Source organism: Colobus angolensis, unplaced genomic scaffold (genome assembly GCF_000951035.1).
Source record: "Colobus angolensis palliatus isolate OR3802 unplaced genomic scaffold, Cang.pa_1.0 Scaffold157, whole genome shotgun sequence".
Classification (NCBI taxonomy): Eukaryota; Metazoa; Chordata; class Mammalia; order Primates; family Cercopithecidae; genus Colobus; species Colobus angolensis.
Genome location: NW_012114677.1, coordinates 2,165,810 through 2,180,694, shown reverse-complemented (window position 1 = coordinate 2,180,694; position 14,885 = coordinate 2,165,810). Strand labels below are relative to the sequence as shown.

The 14,885-nt window shown below is 55.7% G+C and overlaps 1 protein-coding gene across 3 annotated transcripts in view; it reads right to left on the bottom strand.

The window, feature by feature from the left end:
• The window catches only part of GAK (cyclin G associated kinase), an 81,729-nt gene that overhangs the window by 23,652 nt on the left and 43,192 nt on the right, over nucleotides 1-14,885 (bottom strand). For all 3 annotated transcript variants that reach the window (XM_011936794.1, XM_011936795.1, XM_011936796.1), the window contains 7 exons: nucleotides 11,861-11,910; nucleotides 11,157-11,305; nucleotides 10,527-10,649; nucleotides 9,731-9,864; nucleotides 5,215-5,409; nucleotides 4,744-4,861; nucleotides 4,401-4,480 (listed from right to left, as the gene is read on the bottom strand). In XM_011936794.1, the coding sequence (XP_011792184.1) occupies nucleotides 4,401-4,480; nucleotides 4,744-4,861; nucleotides 5,215-5,409; nucleotides 9,731-9,864; nucleotides 10,527-10,649; nucleotides 11,157-11,305; nucleotides 11,861-11,910 (849 nt within the window). The remainder of the gene's footprint in view (nucleotides 1-4,400; nucleotides 4,481-4,743; nucleotides 4,862-5,214; nucleotides 5,410-9,730; nucleotides 9,865-10,526; nucleotides 10,650-11,156; nucleotides 11,306-11,860; nucleotides 11,911-14,885) is intronic.

The window sequence follows — 14,885 nt, the reverse complement described above, 5'->3', positions numbered from 1 at the left end:
ACGTTAACTAGGCTGGTCTCGAACTTCTGGCTTGAGCGATCCTCCCATCTCAGCCTCCCAAAGTGCTGGGATTACAGGCGTGAGCCGCAGTGCCCAGACTGTAGGAAGGTTTTAAATTACAGAATACATTTATTTAACAGACATTCCAGTGCCGTATTTCTTCATAGGTATATTTTGAGAGGTGTTTTTCAGATAATTTGCCCATTCCACTGAGAATGGCGTTCCTCCCAGCACCGCACATACCGTCTGAATGTCTACGGGACCTGTCTCCTTTGGTTTCCCACCCTGGCAGCCATGTTCCCGTGTTCTGTCTCCCTTTCTTGACCAGACTTGTTAAGCATTCAATTAATCTTTTCAGATAATCAAAAGAAACACCTTTTGGCTTTACTGACTTTTCCTATAGTACTTTTTTTTTTTTGAAATGGAGTTTCGCTCGTTGCTCAGGCTAGAGCGCAATGACATGATTTCTGCTCACTCCAACCTCCACCTCCCGGGTTCAAGCGATTCTCCTGCCTCAGCCTCCCAAGTAGCTGGGACTACAGGCATCTGCCACCATACTCATTTAATTTTTGTATTTTTAGTAGAGATGGAGTATCACCACGTTGGCCATGCTGGTCTTGAACTCCTGACCTCAGGTGATCCACCTGCCTCGGGGTCACAAAGTGCTGGGATTACAGGCATGAGCCACCGTGTCTGGACAGTATGCTTGTTTTTAACTGAATTCTGTTTCTACCCTTGATTTTTTTTCACCTACTTTTTTGAGTTTAATTTGCTGTTCTGTCTCTAACTCCCTGAGATATGAGTTTAGGTCACCAACTTCCAACATTTCTTTTTTTTTTCCGAAACAGGGTTTTGCTCACAGCTCACTGCAGCCTTGCAGCCTTGATCTCCCAGGCTCAAGCAATGCTCCCGCCTCCCACAGTGCTGGAATTGCAGCTGTGAGCCGCTGTGCCCAGTCAACCTTTCTTCCTTTAAAGGTATGCGTTTAAAGTTACAAATTTCCTCTAAAGCCTGCTGTAGATGCATCCCAAAACATCTGATAAGGGGTATTTTGATTATCACCGCGTTTAAAATATTTTCTCATTCCAATGGTGATTTCCTTTTTGGCACATGGATTACTCACGAGCATACGGTCTCGGGGTTTTCCTGTCACTGATTCCCACCTTAATCCACTGTTGAGATGTCGTGAGACTTTGATAAACGCCCACTTGAACAGGTGCCATTTCTTCAAGTATTTGCTGAAGTTTGCAAAACTCAGGTCAGGCTGGTTAAACCTTGTAAAAAAAACTATATCCTGATGATTGTGTCTACCTGTTCTGCTGCCTGAGGAGAGAGGCGGCCATCAGCGTGGGCCTGTCTACTTCACCCCTCGTTCTGCCCCTTTGTGCTGCCTGTACTGAAGCCATGTCATCGCCCTCGCCCCTGCGACGTCGCCCTTCACCTCCTGCCTTGGTCTGTCCCACCTGACATTGACACTATGACACCAGCCCTCTTCCTGTTACGGTCTGCATGGTACGCAATTTCCAGTTATTCCACTTCAGCCTTGCTGGGTCTTCGTGTGCATGGGTTTTGAAGTATGGCTCCTGTAAGTAGTATAGACTTGAGCTTTGTGTGCGCTTGGTTTTTAATCCAGCCCGATTAACTGGAGTGTGTCTTCTACTCACCTTCCATGGGATAACTGACAGGCACAGCGGGGCGTAGGTCTACCAGCTGGCTGTTTTCTATCTATATCCCATCTGGGTTTGTTTCTTCATCTCTACGTGGTTCTTGTGAATTAACCACATAGTTTTTGTTCCGGTTTTCTTCTTGATTGTATCTTTAATCTGCCCTAGCGATTGGTACATTCCCTGTTTCCTGGTGACGGGGCTCCTGAAACACACTCGGTTAATCCCCTCCTCGGCTGTGTGTGCGCACGCACACTGGTGCTCCTGGGGATGTCTGTGTGTGTGTGCGCGCACACGCACTGGTGCTCCCGGGGATATGTGCGCACCCGCGCACGCTGGTGCTCCTGGGGATGTCTGTGTGTGTGCGAGCGCGCACACGCACTGGTGCTCCCGGGGATGTGTGTGTGCATGCACGCTGGTGCTCCTGCTATGTTACTACTAAACAGGTTTTAAAACCCACGGGATGTACTGGTGTTTTAAGCAGCTGGTGCTGGTGTCATTTCACCATAGTCATGAGTTCCAGCCTCCCTGCCCTTCCTTCTCTAGGCTGCAGGCTTTGCAGGCTTGCCCTTGGATATTTGCTGAAATGGAGCAGTTGTGCCAGCAATCAACTCTCTCATCCTTTGCTTGGCTGAAGACATCTTTAACTGGCTTTCACATTTCAAGGATAATTTCACCAGATACAGAATTCCCGTTATTTTTCTCTCAGCACTTTAGAGACAGCATGCCACGGTTGCCTTTGGGTGTCACTCGGCAGGTCCTGCATTCCCACTTGTCCCGTCCCCGGGGGCTGGAGATTGTTCTCTTTGGGTTCCAGCAATTCAACCAGGATGCTCTGAGGTACTGAACCTCTTTTCTTCTTTTTGTTAAAAAAAAAAAAAAGTATCCTCTTTGGTGTCTGCAGAGCTTCTCATTCCATGGTTTTGATGTCCTCCATCAGTTTAGGAAAATTTGTGGCCAATGATTTTTCAAGTATTATATCCGTTCTATTCTCTCTCTTCTCCTAGAACTTCAAGTAAAAGCATGCGAGGCCCCCGTGGTGCCACAGTCTCTCTCGTGACCCTCTCTATACGTGTCTTCTTCCATCGTTTCTTCTCTGCGTTGCCATTGGAAGATCTTTGCTACCAATCCACCGTCTGTTCTGTTGTGCCTATTCCACTGTTAAGCATGTACTGAAGCCTTCATTTCGGCTACAATATTTTTCAGTTCTAGAATTCACATCTGTCTCCTTTTCATGTTCCAGATCTCTGGTGAAATTCCCATCATTCTCCCGACTTTGGTGAATAATCAGTGACCAAAGTCCCTGCCTCCTGCCTCCATCATCTGAATCCCCGACAGGTCCTTCACCGACATTTTCCTCTTCATCATCAGTACCTTGGTCTTTAAAAAAACTATTTTAAGCACCGCCCCCCTTGTGGCTGAAAACTGTAAGAGCTCTGGGTGTTTTTCTTCCTCCAAAGGAGGAAAAAAGAAATGAAATTGTTAAAGTTGTGAATATGTGAGTTAAAAAAAGAAAAGCGTAAGACACAACAAAGACAAGAGATGTAAAAAAAGAAATGTAAAAAAAGAATCACAGAGACAGAAAACCACGAGAAGACCCTCCGGTCTTCCAGTGCAGGCCGTCCACGACAACAGCAGGTGCCAGCTCTTCCTGGGCTCGCCCAGGCCAGGCCAGCACCCCTCCCAAGGTGCAGAGTCCCCCAGCATCCCCGCGGGGCTGGCCCCAAGGCTTCCCTTTGTTTACTGGGTACAGAGCCTGGAACACAGCAGGCCCTGCAGCCACAGCCTCTGTCTCGGGAGCCCCCGTGGGTGCCCCCTCTGGCTCCTGGAACAATGTTTGTTCCACTGTGTCTTGGCGGATAAGCCTGTCTGTGATAGAGTAGAAAGATCTCCAGTTAAATGGGAGGCCGAGACAGGTGGATCATTTGAGGTCGGGAGTTCAAGACCAGCCTGGCCAACACAGTGAAACCCATCTCTACTAAAAATACAAAAATTAGCTGCGCATGGTGGTGCAGGTCTGTAATCCCAGCTACTCAGGAGTCTGAGGCAAGAGAATCGCTTGAGCCTGGTGGGTGGAGTTGCAGTGAGCCGAGATTGTGCCATTGCACTCCCGCCTGGGCGTTAGAGCAAGACTCTGTCTCAAAAACAAAAAAACGAAAAACCTCCAGTCAGAATCAGAATGCCTGGTGTGAGAGCCTGCTCCGCTGCTCACCGCATCTCCACCTGAGCCTGCAGAGGGCAGGCTATGCGCTGTTGGGCGCCGATGTCAAGACAACAGGGAGCTAACAGGTGCTGGGCACGGTAGGGGTGGGGCACATCCTGTGGCTGAGCTTGTTTACAGAGGAAGCTAACACCAGAGTGTGAGCTTCCAGACATGACTGCCCCGCATCTCCTCCAACCTCCGCCCAGCAGGGCACTCTGCACACGGCAGGCTCAGGAATGTTTGCGAAGACGCAGCCACCACCCGCTCACCTGCTCACGCCATGCCCGGGTGTGAGGGCTAAATTCTAACAGACACACACACCATCGGGGGCCAGAGCAGCAGCCACCAGGTCCATCCCAGCAGCCTGCACACATGCAGCTCCAGGATGGTCTAGGAACAGGCCCGGCGCCACCAAGCGGCAGTCACACAGCCCGCCACTCCCCCGGGGGCTCCCACGGCCGGCCCACATGCAGGTGCTGCGGCGGCGCGGGGCACCTGTCCCTCCCCACCGAGCCCACGCGGCACCAACATACTTGGCAAATTTCACAGTGGTGGCGTTCCGAGGCACAAACCCCGTGTGGAACTGAATCTGGAACATCTTCATGGATGCCATCTGCAGAGAGAGCAAACATGACACCCCGCACCGAGGGTGAGTCCAGATCCTGGGGCCACAGGTGAACTCTTCCCAATGGGCGAGCTCCGAGAGCCGCTCACGGAGCTGGAGGCGTGGACCGTGCCCCCGTGCCCCATGTTGCGGGGGAAGTGGGAGAGGGTCTGTGTGTGGCAGGTAGCCCCAAGGAGAATGCACGGGCCCCCAGCCCTCCCAAGAGCCTGGGGGTGAGTGGGGAGCACTGGGCAAGCCACAGGCTCTCTCACCTTGGCCTGCAGCCGGCCGCCCAGGGTGGACCGGGCGTGATAGATGACGATGAGCACGTCTCCCTGCACCGTGACGCCCAGGGGAATGACGGCTTTACCATCCTCAATCTTAAAATCCCTAAGGACAGAATGACGAGAGAAAAATGAAACTGAAAGACCCTCAAAACCGACCAAACAAAAACCACCACAAAACACAGACTGAGCAATTGTCGCTTAGGTAGAACGTGTAATACCCAATAAAGAATGACGCCCACAAAGAGCCCCACAGGAATTCTGAAGTCTCCCAGACACTTAGATCGTGTGATCTCCTGATGCTGACCAGGACCCCAAGTTACCCGCCACAGACGCTACAGCTCCAAACACGTCCGCCTCGGCAAGCGCTTGTCCCCGGCAAGGCCGGGGTTCCTCTTTAACGGTGTTCCAGAGGGGTAAGGATAAGGGAGCACGGCGCGGGGCCGCAGCTGCACTCACCGCATCTTGTCATACTCCTGGGAGGTGCTGGCCACGCGCTCGTCCCCCACGTAGACCTCGCAGAAGGGCCTGCAGCCGCTCCTCTGCTTGCTGAACAGCGGAACGGGCGTCATGACCACGGCCCTCACCAGGATGGGCTTGCTGTGGGGCGTGATGGGCTCCTCCGCCACCATGTCACACATGTACTCGATGTACCTGGGGGCAGACGTGCCGCATCACCACGTGGTGTGGCCTGAGGGGACCACACAGCTGATTGTGTCTTTCGAATAGGAGTCTTTCATGCTAGAAATTTCCCTTGTAGCAATATTTTAGTTGCTCCTAATGAATCTGTTATAATTTTCATTTAGTTAATTGTGTGTGTGTGTGTGTATACATACATGTATTTTTAAGACAGCATCTTTTTTAAATTTCTCATGATACTCCCAGTTTGATACTCATGGGTTATTTAGAGGTTGTTTAATTTTGAGGCCGGGCGCGGTGGCTCACACCTGTAATCCTAGCACTTTGGGAGGCCAAGGCAGGTGGGTTGCCTGAGGTCAGGCGTTTGAGACCAGCCTGGGCAACAGGGTGAAACCCCATTTCTAATAAAAATACAAAAATTATCCGGGCATGGTGGTGTGCACCTATAATCCCAGCTACTCAGGAGGGCTAAGGCAGGAGAATTGCTTGAACCTGGGCAGCGGAGATTTAGAGAGTTTTCCAGATATCCTTCTGGTACTGATTTCTAGTTTTATTTCACTGTGGCCTGAGAGCATAGTTTGTCTGATTTCAAATTTAAAAAATCTGTTGAGGTGTCTTTATAGCCCCAAATCTGATCTTTCTTCTTGCATATTCCACGTGGATTAGAAAGAAATGTGTTTTTCTGTTGTTGGGTAGAATGTCCTAGAATGCTCTACAGCTGTGTCAGCCTTCATGGGCTGGCACGTTCAGTTCTTCTATATCCCTGCTGGTGGTCTTGTCTACTTGTTCTGCAGACTACTGAGAGGAAAATGTTGAGGTCTACCCTACAACTGAGTTGTCTAGTTCTCCTTTCAATTTGATCAGTTTTTGCCTTATGGATGTTGAATGGAATCTGTTTTCTCTGAGCTTGGTGGCATAGCTCTGGCTTTCCCACGGCTGGCGTTCCCCTGGTGCCTCTGTGGTGCACACATCCCCCGGTGTCTGCCTCCCACCTCGTGACACCCATGCCCTGCAGCAGGCCCTCTCCCGGAGCTTGTGCGCAGCAGGCAGGCGACGTCACTTCTGTGGTGACGGTGCAGACCCCATCTTCCCAGCCACAGCCACTGTGGTCCAGCTCGGTCAGCACGGAGCCAGGACAGCCGGTCCTTCAGCCACAACAAATAAATCCTGCCAACAGCCCGAGTGGCCAAGGAAGCAGATTCAGCAATTAAAGAGAAATCGGCTTTCTCAGAGTCAGTGCAGCCAACACCCTAACCGGAGGAGAGGACCCAGCTAAGCCACAAGGTCCAGGGAGACCACGAGAGAACGGACGTGAGTGGTTCTAAGCCCGAGTGTGTTGTGACGGGTCATGCAGCAATGACTAGTACGCTCTTCCCCCACCATCCTGCTCTGAACCCATCTCTGCCTCCGTGTTGAAAGGGGACCTCCTGCAGTGTATGGCTGAGCCGCGCGCTTCTGTCCCATGTGACACGCCTGTCTTTTAAACAAAACCACTCACATTCAGCCTGAACACTGATGTGGCTGGATTAAAATCTACCATCTTGCTGCCTGTTTCCTATTTGTTTGATCTGTTCTCGGTTTATTTTTTCTTCTTTTTGCCTTCTCTTGGCAAGGTTTTTTTTTTTTTTTTTTTTTTGAGGCGGAGTCTCGCTCTGTCGCCCGGACTGGAGTGCAGTGGCCAGATCTCAGCTCACTGCAAGCTCCGCCTCCTGGGTTTACGCCATTCTCCTGCCTCAGCCTCCCGAGTAGCTGGGACTACAGGCGCCCGCCACCTCGCCCGGCTAGTTTTTGTATTTTTAGTAGAGACGGGGTTTCACCGTGTTAGCCAGGATGGTCTCGATCTCCTGACCTCGTGATCCGCCCATCTCGGCCTCCCAAAGTGCTGGGATTACAGGCTTGAGCCACCGCGCCCGGCCCTCTTGGCAAGGTTTATGTCTTCGTTTTACTTCTTGTTGACTTCTTAATTACAACACCAAAGAAAAGCTCTTACTGGTTGTTCCAGGCTTTCTGACAAGAACCTTGTGGCTGACATCTTTCTTTTCGTACCTGACGCATCTTCTTCTGGCCGCCGCCAACACTTCCTCTGTGCTCAGTTTGCAGGAGTTCTGACCGGGATGCACCTGAGTGGGTTTTTATGTGTTTGTCTTGCTTTCATCCTGCTTGGTGACCTCTGAGCTTCTTGAACCTGTGGACTGGTATCTGCTACTCATTCTGGGAAATTCCCAGCCATGATTTCTTCACTGTTCCCGCTTCCCTCTTCCCTTCTGGACTCCACGTGTGTGTGGCCCTGCCTGAGGTGGAGGCAGCTCTTGGGTGCTTGTTCTACCCCCACCCCCGCTTTCTCTCTGTGATTCAGTTTCAGTATCTCTTGCCCTGGCTCCAAAGGCCACTGACTCAGCCTCGGCAACGTCGAAGGCATTCTCATTTTAGGGATTTCCATTTGCTTATTTCCTGGCGTTTCCATGGCTCTGATGAGTGGCCCACTGGACCAGGCACCTGCCTGCCTTCTGCATGAGGGTCCTCTTTCCATGGCTCTGACGAGTGATCCACTGGCCCGCACACCCTGATGAGGGTCCTCTTTCCACAGCTGTGACGAGTGATCCACTGGCCCACGCACCCTGCACGAGGGTCCTCTTTCCACGGCTCTGACGAGTGGTCCACTGGATCCACGCACCCTGCATGAGGGCCCTCTTTCCATGGCTGTGACAGGTGATCCACTGGTCTGCGCACCCTGCATGAGGGTCCTCAGCACATCAGTCAGTTACTTCAATTTCCCTAAGAGTCCACAGGGTGCAGCTCTTTCGTCTCCTCCATCTGGAGGCAGAAGAAAGGGTTTCGGCCAGGTCTGAGCCTCCCTCATAGTAGCTGTGTCCCCTTGCCCGGCCCTCACTCTCCCATCTGTCCTGTGGGTGCCCATGGAGACTGTGCCTTCCAGAGGGCAAGGACCCTTCCAGTCCTGCAACCCAGGCTTCACTCGCCCACTGAGACACTTGGCCTCCACCGGTTGTACTCTTTCTGGCCTCCCTCTCTTCTGGGGTCTAGTTATGTCCACCCCAGACAGTGCACACACACACCTCCTCCCACAGGCACCTGACTCTCCTTAGATTCTGGGTCAGAGATGTGGAAAGGCCATGAACTTGAAGCTGGTGCAGCCACCTGCCCAGTGGGAGCGGCACTCTGCACATTTCTCTGCTCCTCCAAGGAAGGAGCTGTGGGATTTGGTGGGGTCATGGAAGCCCAACTACACTTCCCAGGGAAAGAGACTCCCTGGTTCTCAGATGCCCCCTGCTGAGCATGTCCCACTGCACCTGGCCTGGGGGTGCCAACGGCCTTCAGCTCAATGTGTGGAGGGGTTCCTGACTTTGCTGGGGTCACAGAGAAGACACAGCTGGATGGGGCGGCCATGATCTCCTCCCCACAAAGCTGTGAGCAAATGAGGTGGGGCCCTCCCTGGGGATCCAGAGCAGCAGGATGGGCCTCCCGACCCTTGCCCCGTCCACAGGCCGTGCGCTCCGTCCAGACAGGATGAAGAATGGGGAGTCCCTCGAAGCTTGGGTCCCTCCTCTTCCCTCCCGCCATGGTGGGGCCACAGGGCCGGCCTTTGCACCTGGGCTGTCTACTCTTGGGGCCTCTGTGGTCTAGGTCAAGGCTGCTCCAGCCTCACCAGGTCCTCAGTGAGACCAAGGCCAGGGGAGGCTTTCTGCTGGGAAGGACTCCTCGGTGTGGACACCTGCAGCCTCGGAAAACAGAGCCCTAAACATGTTGTGGCCACACTCCCGTTTGAGAAACAGTCTCCTCCTCGCGGCCAGGGAGAGTCTGCTGCGTGCTGAGGCGGACCGGCACGGAAGCCTGCATCTGGCAGGGCCCTAAACACGCTGCAGCCTCACTCGGGTCTGAGCAGCGTCAGGTGCTCCACACAACACCTGTCTCGGGTGGTCCACACAGCATTTTCACATGCATTATCCATCAGAGCCCACCACAGAGGACTCCCGCAGGAGGGACAGAGCTGGGTCCCAAGAGGAGCCGCCCCTGCCCAGCCCAGCCCAGCGAGCATGGGCCCCACCAGGCTACGTGTGGCATTTGCCAGAGAACCTCGCGTCCATCCAGAAACTAGGCAGGTGCTGCCCCACAGCAGCCAGGACCACCGCGGCTGAGGGCCCACCCTCCCTGGGTGAGCATAAACCCAGGGCTCAGCCGTGGCTCAGCGAGGCCGGGCCTGCCTTTCCCACCAGCGCCTGCAGTGGCACTGACTGGCCCTCCAGGAGACACTGCAGCGATGGCGGCTGTGCCACATGGGCCCCCGGAGCTGTGCCGTCCCCAGGGGGCCGCGCGGTACCTTTTGTGGGACGGCCAGATGCCTGGTGGGCAGCGCTTCATGCTGAACATGTACACGGCGGCCTCCGCGGTGCTGAAGAGACGGCAGAAGCACAGGAAGGAGCAGACAGCCACTGCAGACGCGGCTCTCCCGTCCTAGGACAGACAGACACGTCTCGCGCACGCCTCGCACTCACGTGGGACAAGGGCTGGCGGGGTCCTCGGCCATCCTACCCACCCCATGGCCACAGGGGCGCAGGGCTGTTCCTCTCCGAGGCTGGGACACGTTTAGGAAGCTACAGAACATGCCTGCCGAGGTGAGAATGGAGCCCAAGAGAGACCGAAGGTTCCCTAACGAAGAACAGGGCTGGGGCCGCTCTGACAGGCTCTGCTGGTGCCCGGTACCCCCGCGAGGGACCCCTCGTGGAAACCTCAACTCCATCAACCACAGTGGCAGCTGCCACACCCTGGGAGGCTCAAGCACCACTAAGCTTCGCACGGCAGATGGGGAAACTGGAGGTGACTCTTAGGTGGCCACTGTGCGGGAGGGGAGGCGGGCTCCCCACATGGCGGAGTGGCCTCCACACAGGCGTGCAGGTCAAGGCCAGGCAGGGCCACATCGGGAGGGGAGGGCAGGGCAGGGCCATCTGGCATCTGTCCCCTCCACACCCGAAGACACCGAGCACAGGGACTTTCTTCCACGTCCCAGGGTGAAGAACAGGCCCCAGCTCATGACTGGCGCTCAGATGCTGTTGAACTATGCATGAAATAATGAACTTTGATAAAAGACGGCGCCAGGGCATGGCCCTGGAGCTCACCATGCAGTGCACGACGCAGACGTTCTTGTGGTCCTGCCGCAGCCAGGCGTGCATGTTCCTGCAGATGTTGTACAGGGTGTGCAGGTGCGGGGCCCGCCGCGCTGCCCAGCCACACTCGGAGACCTGTGGGGACAGGGCACGGTGGCACGGACGGTAGAGGAGCCCCGCCCCAGCCTTGGTCGGATCGGAGGGACAGCCTGCCTGCAGCACAGGGGCCTCCGCCAGCTGGCGTCATAAACAGGCGTCCATCTGCACGAGAGCCTCTGCGGCACCTGAGCACCAGGGCTGCCACTGGCCTTGCAGACGGAGCGCGGTCAGCTGTTCCTGGCTTTGGGTCCCCTTGCATACTGACAGGGGTTGTGTCTGGAAGGAATGCTGTGGCCTCGAGCGCCCTCTGGCAGGCGGGAAGCAGTGAGGAGCTGGGGCCTCCAGGGTTCCCGTCAAGCGGCATCCTCAGAGCAACAGAGACCCCACCTCGCTTCCTCCTGATCCACACTCTGCAGCCCCTCAGGAGACCTCCGGCTGCCCCCATCACGGTCGTACCCTGGCCAAAGCCCTCAGCTACGCCCCTGCACTGGAGCAGGAGGAAGCTGCCACGGTGGCACCAAGACAAAGCCTGTAGCCACACACCCGGTTGTGGAACCTGGAAGGCCGGTAGGTCCTGGGGGACAGGTTGTAGACGGCATAGTGCCCCGGGTGCTTGGAGTCCAGGAACAACCGCACGTCTTCGATGTTGTTTTTAAGCGCTGACTCCACACCTTCTGCCGGGAACGACATCACTGAAACAAGCAGGCCTGCGTCAGCCGCTGTCCCCGGGAGACGTGTACCTTGTGGCCAGGCTGCCGCTGAGGCCTCGCTGCTCCTGACGCTCCTGGGCAAGCACAGCCTCCGGCAGTTCCACCAGCCACTGCCCACACAGCTGGCCCCCTCACCCTTCGCCGACTCCCGGCCTGGGTGGACCCAGGGGCACAGACCCAGCCACGCGCCTGCCAGCCGGTGGCTGGGACTTCCTGAGACAGCTTTCTGACACATGCCCGGTCTCCAGGCGCCGGGATGAGTGACTGGGATGCCTGGTGCACAGAGGCCCTGGTTTTCCATGGACACAGCCTTGTGTCGTTCCTGGCATAACCTCAGGGAGCCATGGGAGGCACCAGGCTGGCGCTGACCCTGTCCATTGCTGCGCCTGGAGGCGCTGGGCACAGGCCGTCCCTGTGAGTCTGTGGCCGCAGAGGAGGCTGGAGCAGAGGCACCTGTGCCCTGACACACAGCATGACACACAGCAGGGACTCACTGGGCACACAGGGCGCGCCCCACAGCCTCCCGTGCACACGTACCCGCAATTCTGGACGTGATGTAAGATATGTCCAGGTCACCCTTTGCGTAACTGGAATTAAAAAGAAGAGAACTTGATTATGACAAGAAACACTCCGCAGTTAAGTCACAGGGCTTAAGCCAGAGCCCGAGGCCTGGAGAAGCCATGGGGCTCTCACTGTGGAGGCTGCATCCCATGAGGAACGTGCGCGTGCACAGGCGTGCGGGCAGGTTCCTGGGTGTGTGTGGGCCGTGTCCCACGGCCCCTTCTGGTCCCTACATCAGAAGAGGATGGAAATGACGGCCTGCAGGTGGTGGAGGTGTGGGCGAGACAGGACAGACGTCCGCACCAGTGGAAGGTGAAGGCCGGAGAGCAGGGGTCGCTTGGACGATGGTCACGGGTCATGCCAGGCTCTAGGCGCTGCCCAGGCCTGGTGGTTGCAACAGTGGGATGCCAGCAGACGCTAATGGAGGTAAAGAGGGGCCCCCTGCCGTGGCCACAGGGAACTCTCTACAGACCAACTGTCCCCCATACTAGGTCCACGGAACCGGTAACACGGAGATCAAAACCCTCAATAACTCTGCAAGGACCCTGACGGGTTTATCCCACAATTCACTAGAAGAAGCAGCTGTGTGAGAACAGCCAAGCCAATCCTGTGAGGGAAGGAGCAGAAGGGAGCCTCCTTCCCAGGGCAGAGCGGGCCGGAAGCTGCGGGGACCAGAAAGGCTGGGCTAGGAGCAACCTCAGCCAGGCACACCGCAGAGGGGCCGTCCTCATCAGAGGAAAGCTTGGAAAAAGATCCAGAGATGAATGACTCAAATACAGACAACCAAACCATTACCTGAAAATGACTGTGCATTCAAATATTTTAAAAACTGTCCAAACCCACAGAGCAGGTGCTGACTTAGGACGTGGGTCTTCTGTGCATTCGAACATTTTAAAAGCTGTCCAAACCCACAAAGCAGGTGCTGACTTAGGATGTGGGTCTTCCAAAGCAACAAGGGAAGACCGGGAGGCACGGGGAGCCTGACGCTCGGCCACTTTTGCAGCACAGGACGCTGGGCAGGAGACAAACAGGCCACACGAAGCATGGCTACTGGACCCACAATCTAATCACCAGCAGAAAAACAAAAAACAGGGGCCAGGTGCGGTGGCTCACGCCTCTAATCCCAACACTTCGGGAGGCCGAGGCAGGGAGATCACCTGTCAGGAGTTCGAGTCCAGCCTGGCCAACATGGTGAAATCCGCACAGATCCTGTACCACGGGGGGCAGCGGCAAGCACAGCGAGCTGACACGCCTTAAGCAAAGGTTGGCACCGAGTGCCACAGGATCCACGCACATCTCACCCACCCCAGCAGCCCTGTGGGGACCCTGTGCACCTGGCTGTATTGGCCTCAGGCACGTGTACCAGGGGTGTGTGTGTGTCAGGGTTCCCCTGGACGCTGACAGGAGAAACCAGGGCCCAGACACAGGGCTCAGGTCCTGAGGCCGCAGCTTCCAGAACCCCAAGCACCAGGGCAGCCAGGGGTTCGCAGCCACCCAGGTCCCGACTCCCAGGCTTCTCCTTGGGGAGAGCCAGAAACACAAATTAACTGACTGTCCCTTTTTTTTTTTTTTTAAATTGAGGCAGGGTCTCGCTCACTCCAGGCTAGAGTGCACTGGTACAATCACAGCTCACTGCAGCCTCAACCTCCTGGGCTCAAGCCATCCTCCCACCTCAGCCCCCAGTGTAGCTGGGACCACAGCTGCACGCCACCTTGCCCAGCTGGTTTTTTATTTTTGTAGAGACAGGGTCTTGCTATGTTGTCCAGGCTGGTGGCAAACTCCTATCTTCAAGTGATCCTTCCTCCTCGGCCTCCCAAAGTGCTGGGATTACATGGGCCACCGTGCCAAGCCATCTTTTGAGCCTCCAGGCCCAGCCAGAACTCACTGTAGCTTCTAAATCAACTTTACAAACACAAGTTTATGCAGCTTCATCTGCCTCAAGCACGTGGTGTGAACAGAAGGCAGATCGAAACAGCAGGGCTGCCCTCAGCTAGCACCTGGGGGTGTGGGCAGAGTTCCCACCATCGCCTAACAAGCAGCAGCTGGCTGTGCCTGAGTGCCGTGAAAGCAGCACCCGCTCAAGCCAAACTGTGTCCTCCCAGGGCCTGGAACCCACGGGTCCCAGCAGAGCCGTGTCTAGGACCAGCCCCTGCAGCCTTAGGCTTCCGGCAGACAGCAGCTCCCACCATCCCCACAGCTGCTGGGGAGGGAGTGTGGCCTGGAGTCCCCCAAGGAGGACCCTGGAGCTGTGCCCGGCTCCCTGGACACCCAACATGCTTCCTCCCTCTGCTGACTCCGCTCTGCCTGTCCCCACAATGCACTGTGGCCGAGGAGACCATGAGCCTTCTGGGGAACCAGCCAGCCTGGGGTGCTCTGGGGCCCGACATCCATCCCTTTCTACTGACACTGAAAGTGACTGTTCCTGGTGACTTTCACATACGGCTTTGCTGCCGCATCCTGTCTGTCTGTTTCCACTCTGATCCCAACATCACTATCACCAAGATGATGCTGGAGAATCGCTCATCCCCGTGGATCCATGGCTGGCCCCGCTGGCACTCCACACGCAGTGCCACCCGTCAGGACCCTGCAGGAGCTACAGTCCTGGGTTCAGTGGGCAGTGCGCTGGGACCAGACAGACAGAGCTGCCTGTGATCTTCCATCAGTCACAACTCAGGCAGGAGATGTCACAGAGGAGGCACCCAGAGGTGCGAACAAGCTCACGCCCTGCTCTGGGGACGGCTCACTAAGAACAAGTTTCTCCCCACAAAAAGTTGCACAGGGACAAGGCACACAGGTAATGGAACCACACACCCAAACATGCAGCACACACAGAGGCACAGGGCTCACACACACAGGCCCTCACACAGCACTCCTACACATACTTACGCACGCAGCTCACACAGGCACTTGCACACACGCGTACACGTGCATGCAGCTCACAGGCACTCGTGCACATGTGTACACGTGCACGCAGCTCACTCACAGGCACTCACACACATGC